This window comes from Microtus ochrogaster, chromosome X (assembly GCF_000317375.1).
Source record: "Microtus ochrogaster isolate Prairie Vole_2 chromosome X, MicOch1.0, whole genome shotgun sequence".
Lineage (NCBI taxonomy): Eukaryota > Metazoa > Chordata > Mammalia > Rodentia > Cricetidae > Microtus > Microtus ochrogaster.
In genome coordinates this window covers 49,838,003-49,848,522 of record NC_022026.1, presented here as the reverse complement: position 1 = coordinate 49,848,522, position 10,520 = coordinate 49,838,003, and the positions used below count along the sequence as shown (strand labels likewise).

Below are 10,520 nucleotides of genomic sequence, written 5' to 3'. Positions count from 1 at the left end.
TAATGCTACAAAATGGATATACCTGTGAACAATTTGTATAATTTACAATCTAACTGAAATATTTACTGATGAAATGGCGTAGAGGAGAAGGAGACAAGATTTGTGGTGATTGATAATTTCTTTGTGTTTTATGAAGCTGGGTTTCTTGTAGATCAAGCCAAATTCAAACTTTTGGGCAGCCAAGGATGACCTTGAACTTCTGATCCTTTTGATGCTTCTGCCTTTCAAATGCTGGGATTGCAGGCATATTGCCAAGTTGTTGAAAACAAGTGATACATACGTGGGAGTTTGATATCTGCTCTGTTTTTGTCTATATTAGAAATTCCTTTAGTAGAGATTATAGGAAAGGAAACTCGAGGAAATATTTCCATTTAAATCCAGCTTAGGTTTAAATGTTACTATAGCAATAGGACATGGAGAGACTGCTCAGCTGTGTCGAGCACTTCGCGGTGAGTCCCTTGGATGACTGGTAAAGGAGTGGCAGATGTTACAACACTTGTAAATGAGCTGCATGTATCTGGGCGAGGCCCAGGACCTAACTTGGTATGGCTTTTTATACAGAATGGTCCTTGCTTTCGGTGCCAACTTATGCCATGTATGGACTCTATAGTCATGACTTGTGTTGGTTCTCCTAATCATTTTGGAGCCAGTCTTTTGTGTCATGTTGGAAAGGATATATTGAAGTATTATGTTTGGCAAGTTGGTAATATATAGTGTCTCTTACAGAGAAACCTTTTAAGGGCCTCTTCTCCCATCCCTTCCTAGTTTAACTGATTCCCATTCGTGATTTCTGCCATCTCTTTCTTGAAAGGAGTTTGTTTTCTATACTTTCTACTAGGCATTATTTGTGGCAGACTCTTTTTCCACTCCCATCAGCTTGAATCTCATTTATGGAATTGCAGTCACTCAAATTAGCGCCTTTATGGTATCAACATTGAAGCATTTGTTTGTGGCAGAGAATTGAAATTTAAATTGTATGTAAATGGAGTCATAAATCAATTGCTTCAATCAGCGAAATTGCAGTTAAGAGAATTTTAATATTTTCATGCACATCTCTGTTAGTCTTTTGATCCATCCTAGTAAAAATTCATTAAATTTTATAGTAGCATTAAACCATATAAGTACCAGGTGGGTAAGGTGATCCATACCTGTATTCCCAGCACAGCAGAGGCAGAGGCAGGGGATCACTGCAGATTAAAGGCCAGCTCGGTTTATATAATTTCTAGGCCATCCAGGGCTATATAGCAAGACCCTATCTCAAGCGCTATCTCAAAGTAATGACATCTGTTGCAAATAAGAGATTTGGACCCAAGAAGATGGCTCAGCAGGCATAGGCCCTGCCATTAGGCTTAATGACTTTGATCCTCATGACCCACATGGTGGAAGAAGATAACTCAGCCTTTTAAGCTGTCCACTGACCTCCATACAATGCGCTATGGCATTTGCCCCCCCCTCCCTTGCTCTCTCTCTCTCATACTTGTACATGCCCTCAATCTCTCTCTCCCTCTAAATATAAATTTATAAATAAAAGTCTTAGTTACTTTTCTATTGATATGAGAAGACAACACAACCAAGTCAGTTTATAGAAGGAGGAGTTTATTTGGGGCTTAAAGTTTAGACGGCAAATCCAGGACTATCATGGTGGGGAATATGACAGCAGTTAGGCAGGTATGATACTGGGATAGTCAGTAGCTGAGAACTTACGTCTTCATCCTCATGCAGGAGGCAGAGAGCACTAACTAAAAATGATGTGGTCCTGGTCCTTTGAAACCCAGTGATAGATCCCCCTTTAACACGGCCACACCTCTTCCCAAATAGTTCCACAAACTGGGAACCAAGTATTCAAACATATGAGCCTATAGGGACCCTTTTCATTCAAACCACCACAATCTTCAATTCTTTGAAGAGAAAAAAGCTCTGGCGAGTCCCAGGAACTAATATATTCTTTGACTAATAAAACACAACTGGATAACATGTAAAAAAATTCACCTAAGACTTAAACTATTGGATATTCCTTATTTGGATGGAAAGATAAAATTATATGACATCTTTAGGGTATTGGAAACTCCATGGCTTTCACTGGGGTATTATGGTGCACACTGGCTAAATAAAGCATATGGGGTTTCCAGACTTCAGTTTAGTTATTCCCATTGTATCCATATTTCCTTGTCTAGGAAGAGTGGAGGAGGAGTTGGTAGGGAATTGGAAACAGTGTTACAGGGTTATTTTTAAATTATTATTTTTAATCGTGTGTGTGTGTGTGTGTGTGTGTGTGTGTGTGTGTGTGTGCGCGCGCGTGCATACTCTCTCATGAGCCATGTGCCCATGGAAGTCGTAAGAGAGCACCAGATCCTCTGGAGCTGGACTTACAAGTGGTTGTAAGCTGCCTTACATGGGTGCTAGGCATAGAATGCTAGTCTTCTGGAAGAGCAGTATGTGCTCTTAAGTACCGAGTCATCTTTCCATCCCCGGGGGTTACTTTTTGACACAATGGATGCTTTCTACTGTTTTATGTGTGTTTGACATGTGCTTTGTGAACCCCTCAGCCCGGTGTGTTTTCTAAGAAATATTTAACTGCAACCAGATCATCACCAAGAGTTACAGTCTCAGAAGCTCCTACAAGGGTATTTCTAAGAATACAGAGTGCTGAGTTGGTGGAGTGCTTGCCCAGCACGCAGAAAGCTGTATTTTTCAGAGTACTGATAGTTATTAAACAGTCAGGCCGGATAGGCTAGGTTTAAATCCCAACTGTGCCTCCTTCTGGGAAAAGTTAGTCACTCAGTGCTTTATATTCCTCATCTTTAAAATTAGAATAACAAGATGGTCTGTCACTTAGGGGTGTTGTGAGGATTAACTAATATGTACAATGATCAGAAAAGTACTTATATAATAATCACTTGGTTCGGAATCTTTTTACTAGAAAGGAGCTTTTATAAACAGCAATATCTTTTCTAGCACCGTTGCTTTAAGAGTGGGGTGTGTGTGTGTGTCCATGCAGTATGTAAATGTGTATGCCAGAGCTTGATATCAGCTATCTTCCTTAGTCACTCTCTACCTTTTTGTATTTTAAAGCAGTCTCACCGTGTCGATCTGGCTGGTTGGGACTCACTCTGTAACCTCACAGAGATCTGCCTACCTCTGCCTCCCCAGTCTTGGTATTAAAGGTGTGCACTTCCTTGCCTGGCCTCCACCTTAGTTTCTGGGTCGGGCTCTCTCACTGAAGTGCATCAGTTTGCCTAGACTGGCTGGCTGGCCAGTGAGTTAGAGGAATCCACCTGCCTCTACCTCCCCAGCACTCAGACTATAGGCTCACCTTGTTGTGCCTGGCTTTACCTGAGTGCTAGGAATTTCTCATGCTTACATGGCAAACACTTTACTGAGCCATCTCTCCAGCCCAAATTGCCTTAGCTTTTGATTGTGGGAGATTTGAAGCTTCACTTGAATTTTGCTGTACTTGTGGGAACTGTTTGTTTCATATTACCAAGTCTAAAATGTCAGCCACTAGAAAGTAAATGCCATCATTTAGGACCTTGTCTGCATTAGTCACCGTTCTATTTACAATTGCTTGAAGAAAGGTTAAAACTGCTATGTATCGTCGGTCTTCAGTAAATGTTTGGGGACTAGATAAGTGAAGACTGTGTTCTCTCTTAATCCAGTTAAAATTATAAAGGAGAACTCACTGTGTCTGTGCTGTACTTGTGATCTAGCTGGATTGCCTTTTCCATTTGCTCATTAATTGCCTCGCTTACTCATTTAATGAAGCACCACCAATTTTTTTTGTGTGTGTAGATCATCGCGGCACTCTGAGATTTCTCTGTGAATGAATGAACGGGTGGCAATCCACATTGAAATATTGGCTGGGTGGTATGTCTAGAACAGTGATTCTCAACCTGTGGGTTCTGCCCCCTTTGGGGCAGCTCACCTATCAGATACCCTACATATCACATGTTTACATTACAATCCAGAGTAGTAGCAAAGTTACAGTTATGAAGTAGTAATGAAAATAATTTTATGGTTGGGGGTCACCATAAGATGAGGAACTGTATTAAAGGGTTGCAGCGCTAGGAAGGGTGAGAACTACTGGCCCAGATGCTGTATTTACATATTAAGTGCAGAGTGGTTTTGCTTGTTAGTTTGCCCGCATGATTGTTGATTTGGAGTGTGGTGGGTCTGATCTAGTTCACTGGAATTTAACCCTTCTTTCCCAAGTCATGCGTCGGCTCAGTCAACATTTCTAGAATCCTCATCTGATACCATGGATTGTCCGCAAACCTTTTATTTATGTTTTGTTTCAGATAGGGTATCATGGAGCTTCGGCTGATTTTCAACCCACTAAGTAGGTGGGGAGGGTAATGAACTCTTGATTCTCCTGTTTCTCTCTTCCAAGTTCTGGGATCATAGGCACATACCACCATGCCTGCATCCATTGAACTGACCTACTTGTATGGATAAAGGCAATGACAAGGCCTAGCAGAGTTATGTCCATATTGTCAGTGAGAATCAGGAGGAAGGAAATTCCCTGGGATGCTGAAAGGGAAGGGAGGATCTGGAGATATTTTCAAGGAAAGCGGTTACTGAGCAGAGTGTTCAAAGATGATGGAAGGTCATGGTACTGGCAATGTGTGTATGGATAAGGAGAAAGCATGATTATATTGACGCGGCAAATAGATTGGACTAGAGGGCCGGGACTGCCATGTGGTGATGGTGGTAGGTAGCTGGAGGGGAAGTGGTACCTCTTTCCCCATGACTTTGCCAGTCTGCTTATAGGCGCACTTTTTCTGGGTGGACTGGCACATTGGTGGAGAAGTTGAGCTGTGTAGCAGCATGCTTCACACTTTAGGGAGATAACCAGGGAGGTGCCTGGGAATGTGTTCTAGAGATTGAAGAGGAAGTAGCTGGGATAGTTGCCAGCCCAGGGCTCTGTGGTTGGTGACTAATTGGCCAGGCACCAGGAACTTCTAGTAGCTCCTGGAAAGGGGCAGATGGGCCCACCTCATGCACACTCTTTAAGCCAGGCTGCCATTCCCTGGGTTGGCAGCAAAACTGATAGGAGAGCCAAATTTCCTTTAAAAAAAAATTGTTCTGTGTGTTTAGGGAACCAAAAGGCCAGGACTCAGCATTCTGTTATCTTTGTTCACAGATGAACTAGCCATAGATATAAAAGAGATAAAGTTAGGAGGGCATTGTTTAAATATATTTGCATATGTATATACATACACAAAATTGTGTATATGTATAAATATCACCTATGCATTTCATTTTATATACATGGACATTCAAAAATTTATCTTTCCATTAAGTTCTTTTTTATTTTTTAATTTTGGAATCAGCTCTCACGTTGCCTAGGTCAGATTCAAACTCACTATGTAGTCTAGGCTACCCCTGAACTCTTATAATTGTTCTGCCTCACCCTCCAAAGGCTGAGACTATAGGTGAGTGATACTGTACACACCTGTCCTAATTAGTATTTATTTAGATTTTCATAGACATTGTCTCATGACCTTGAACTCCTCAGGTTTTTGTCTCTGTTTTCCAAGTCATGGGATGATAGGCCCATGCTCAACTTTTAGTCTTTCTTTCTTTCTTTCTTTCTTTCTTTCTTTCTTTCTTTCTTTCTTTCTTTCTTTCTTTCTTTTTTGTTTTCCAATTAGTTTTTAAATTAGTTCTCCATTGTGGAATAATTTTAGATTCACAGAGAGATAGTAAAGTAATACAGATTTACTGCATACTCCGTAGCCAGCTTTCACTACTGTTAACAGCTTCTGTTAATCCAGTATCTGTTGCAATGCCTGAGCCAATGTCAACGTGTGATTATTTATTAAAGCCCAAATTTTACCCAGGTACCCTTAGTATTTATCCATTGTCCTTTTTCTTTAATTCTAGGGTGTCATTCAGGACACTACATCATATTTAGTCACCCTGACTTCTTAGATTCCTCTTGTTTTGCTGGCCTTGGTAATTGTTGAGTTTTGTAGAATGTTCTTAAATTGACATTTGTCTGGAGGTTTCCTCATGATGGAGGCTCATTCATTTTACATCATATACCAAGAGCTTGTGTTATCAAAATAACTTTCCCATTTTCAATGCTGACCTTGGTCACCTTGACTGAAGTGAGGTTAGGCAGGTTTGTCATTGTATTTTATTTTGTTTTGCTTTCTTTCCATTGGTGGAGACTACTTGTTCGTTCCCAGCTGCCCAGACCATGAAATAATCACACAGAAACTATATTATTTGCAATACTGTTTGGCCAATAGCTTAAACATATTTCTAGCTAACTCTTATATCCTAAACTAACCCATCTCCATTAATCTGAGCACCACCACAAGGTCGTGGCCTATTGGCAAAGTTTCATTGGGCTCCAGTGGAGGCAGCTGTCTCCGAAGGGGCTCCATGGCTTCTCCCTGACTCGGCCTACTCTCTATATAGACCTCTTTCAGCCTGGCTTTACTCTGTTAAGCCATTGGCTGAAAGCAGCTTCTTTATTAACCAATGGCAATAAAACTTATTCACAGCATACATCACCTCCCACATCATTCCATATTAGACTCTTTTGGAAGAAGTCACTCTGCAAACCCTGTAGTTAGGTCCTAGGGAGTTATACTGCCACTTTATTGAGAGAGGAGTGTCGAAATAGATGAATTGAAATTCCTCTGGGCTGCTTTGTCTGTTCTCTCTCATCCTAATTAGGTTTTGATAAGGTGATTTCTTATCTGTGTTCTGCATTCCAAATGCTAATTCCCCAGCCCTTGCGTCACATCTGCCACTTACACCTAGTGACAGCTCCTACACTGGCTTTATGTGTGTCATATATAAACAGATCTGGATCCTATTTACTCAGATTATACATTTTTTTGAGGATTGAGACAGCATCTCATTTAAAGCCACCTACAGAACTTGCCCCAATTCATGCAGTAATAAGTATAGAATATATTATTTTTAAGTTAGTTTAATTAAAACTCTTAAATATTAACCATAGCTCGTTACTAAACAGAATATCAAAGTCTAAGAATACAAGAAACATGGCAAGAAGAAGATACTGTCCTGAACACATTGTAATAGTGGCTAGTAATAATAGTGGCTTCCTATGTGCCAGACTTTTCTGTAAACATATAGTTTTCAGTATATCATTTAGTAACCTCACAATCCTATAGGTTTGTGCCATTATTACTACCCTTTTTTAGTTCTTGTTTCTGTGATACATAGAAGTGAACCAGCACCGTGTGTGTGTGTGTGTGTGTGTGTGTGTGTGTGTGTGTGTGTGTGTGTGTATTTTCCAGGCAACTGTTCTATTATTTCCATTTTATAGATGAGTAGATCAAGGTGAACAAAATTTAATTTGTGCAAGATTAGGCAGCTTGGGAATGACCCAATTGGAATTTTTATCTCATGTTCTGGCTTCAGAGTTTTGAGCTCTTTACCAGTGGGCTCTAAAGTCATTAAAATGGCGATTCCCATGGTATCTCATTTAGGAGGAAACAAGATTGATGTTTAGATACTTCTTTCCAGTCTGTTAGGATATTTCTGATTAAATGCTAGCAGTCTTACTGTTTTTCCTAGGGGAAGCTGTTTTCCCTTTAGTTTTTTATTTTATTTTTACAGTAATTTTGGTATTATATGACTAATTTTATTTTTATAAAAGTATTTGTTCGGTTTTATAATGTATCATATTTTTATATATCCTCTACTTCCCAGGCATGTAATCTGTTAAAAGGTAACTTTTTATTTCCCCTCTCACATTTTCTTTTAAAAAAAAAAAAACACAAGTGGTCCCTGAGTCCTGCCAAATAAATTGTCAGTGTGTTCCTTGTCCGAATGGTCACACCTCTGGGCACCGGGAGGCAGCCTCCATTGCTGCAGAGATGGAGGTGAGGGAGGAGGACTTCTGGAGAAGCCACCCAAGCCATGAATCGGCCCTGGTTTCCTGAACCATAAACAAATACAAGCTTTGTTCTCCCCATTCCTCATTTGGTCCCAAGTATGACTCAGGATTAGGCTGGGTCCTCAGGCTCCCTGCCTTTGGCTGTTTGAAGGAAGTGGGAGGATTTCAGGGTAGTTCTGGGACCTTTACAAACTGAAGAGAGGAGGCTTGGTCGCATGATGGGAGAAGAGGTACTTCTTTTCTTTTTTTTCTTTTCCAGAGGAACTAGATCCTTTTAATCTGTAGCTTATCTGTAGCATTCTATAGCAGAACTCGTTCTGTGTTACACGACTGTGTTAAAATAATGATGTTTGGGCCAGCTGGAATCCCACAGCGGAGGGGGTGGTCGCTGTTGGATGTGTTCAGAAAGAACCTTTCAATCGTAAGGGTGAATTTTCTAAAGTCAAATGGTGCACTCAAGCTATTTAGCTGGCTTTTGATTCTCCCCCATCCCACCCCGTGGCTTGGTCAATTTGGCTATTAATTTTTACAGATGTTTCCAATTTCTTTGTGCCTTGGTTTTCATGTGCTCATACTGCAGAGAGTAATTTAGATGGCAGCTTGCACAAGCAGTAACTAACTGTTACACCATGTCACAGAGATGTTTAGCAATTACAGATGTTTGTGCCGTCAACAAATCCGGCTTGCTTTTCAAGTTAGTTTAGGAAAGAAGAACATCTTCACAGAGCAAGCAAGCTCCGGGGCATTTCACCCTTGGGGCTCACAGGCATTTGGAGTGTTCCTTGTGAACGGAGAATCTGTGAGTAGTAATTTCTGGGGGCCATTGCACTGCTTACTTTGGAGAGAAAGATATTTGCCTACCTTTGTAGGGCCAAACGTTTATATTTGTACCCGGGCATACACACACACACACACACACACACGCACGCACGCACGCACGCACATGCACACATGCCTGGATTACTTGCTTTTCTCAAAGTTAGCTGGTAGAGGGGTGGTCATGTTTCTCTGAGTCCTTCATTATTTGTCTACCTAAAAGCAGAAGTCTGTTATTTTCCAGACACAGAATAAAATTCCCTAAATAAACCACAGGTTAAGAAAAGGCTTGTGATTACTGTGTGGCTTCCACAGCCCCATGTCTCACTGAAAATACGAAATTTAAGGGAAGAGACAAAGGCTATAAAATATGTCCCTTTATGTCTTTTTCTGTTGACTTTAACTTAGAAACTTTTCTTTTGAAACTTTTTTTTTTAAAGGGAAACCAGGGTGGCAAGAATGAAGCTGTGTGTTTCAGCACATTAGTTTAGAGCAAGAGAGTTTCTTGAAAGTTTGTTTTAATAGCATCTCTTGCTTACTTAAGAAGTCAGAGGCAGACATTTTGAGGGACTTTCAGGTGTCAACTAGAATAAAGTTCATTTGCAGTAACTTGGGAGCGACCCCCAGGGAAAGAGGTATGACATTTGCTGGTCCTCTAGGTATAATTTTTCCGAGCTCATGTATTGTTAATTAATTTTTAAATCAGAATGCAACGTAATGGGTTTCCTCTTGGCATCTACATACATGTGTGTTATTACACTTGGTTCTTGCTGTCCTCCCCGCACTGTCCTCTTCTATGCTAGCCCTTCCATGTCTTTGAACTTGTAATAAAAAACCCAAAGTTTAACTTTTGACCCAGGAAGTAGCCAGAGCCTGGTAGGTTGTAAGATATCGACAGGGAAGACTGAGCAGCTGCAGGTCCTCAAGGAGCTTATCTGACCCTCAGGTTAAGACCCTGGAGATGGGAAAGTAGGGTGTCCTGCTGGCCCCTGCTGGTTCCTACCCTGCTGGCCTCTGCTGGTTCCCTTACGTTTCCAGGGCTATAAGGCTATAAGCTACTCACTGTGGGAGAATGCTTCCTGAATCTGTCTGTCTGTTCGTAAAAAACTAAATAGCTTTATTGCTTCGCTCAAATTGGCAGTCCTTCTTTTATGACATATTTGCTGAATTATTTATATATTCTGATTGATATTCTCTAATGGGATTATCAGCAAATATTCTTTACTCTTTTATTCTTTATTGATACTAATGATTATTTCATAATATTTATTCTTGAGATTTGTGGTTGCTTTTGGTTGTTGATATCCAAGGTCATATATATGTCTGGCTGGCCATTGAATTGATCATGCTTTGGTACTCAGCCTGATTTTCTGATATTTTCAACTAGTTGTAAAATAAGATTTTGACCAACTGGGGTTCAGTAGATAGAATAAATCCAATGCTATAAAAAAAACACCCCTGGTGTCTTAAAAACAAACTATTGTGCTGATATTAGTTGAATTGTGTTGCCTTTTCTCCCTTTTAACAAATCTAAATTTCAGCAAGTTGTCTTATATTTCGTTGTGGCATTGAAGCCCATTTAATTGGATCAGAATTCACCCTTTGCTCAGGCTCTCCATATTGGAAGTCGGATCCCCAAATAAATGTGTGCCTGTGCATGCTCTAGCCGGGACTGGCAGCGTAAGCACTCTTCCAAATGGTGCTTCACACTCATGTTAAAAAGTAACAATTCGCCGGGCGGTGGTGGCGCACGCCTTTAATCCCAGCACTTGGGAGGCAGAGGCAGGCGGATCTCTGTGAGTTCGAGACCAGCCTGGTCTTACAG

At 40.7% G+C, this 10,520-nt stretch overlaps 1 protein-coding gene across 13 annotated transcripts in view; it reads left to right on the top strand.

Annotated features, from left to right (window-relative positions):
* Sh3kbp1 (SH3 domain containing kinase binding protein 1) overlaps positions 1–10,520 on the top strand; it is a 337,374-nt gene that overhangs the window by 197,092 nt on the left and 129,762 nt on the right. The window contains exon 1 of one of the 13 annotated variants that reach the window (XM_005358802.3): positions 8,035–8,109. The exons of the other annotated variants lie outside the window; for them this stretch is intronic. Within the exon in view, the coding sequence (XP_005358859.1) occupies positions 8,095–8,109 (15 nt within the window). The 5' untranslated portion in view covers positions 8,035–8,094. Of the gene's footprint in view, positions 1–8,034; positions 8,110–10,520 lie in introns of those variants that run through there. 13 annotated transcript variants of the gene reach the window in all.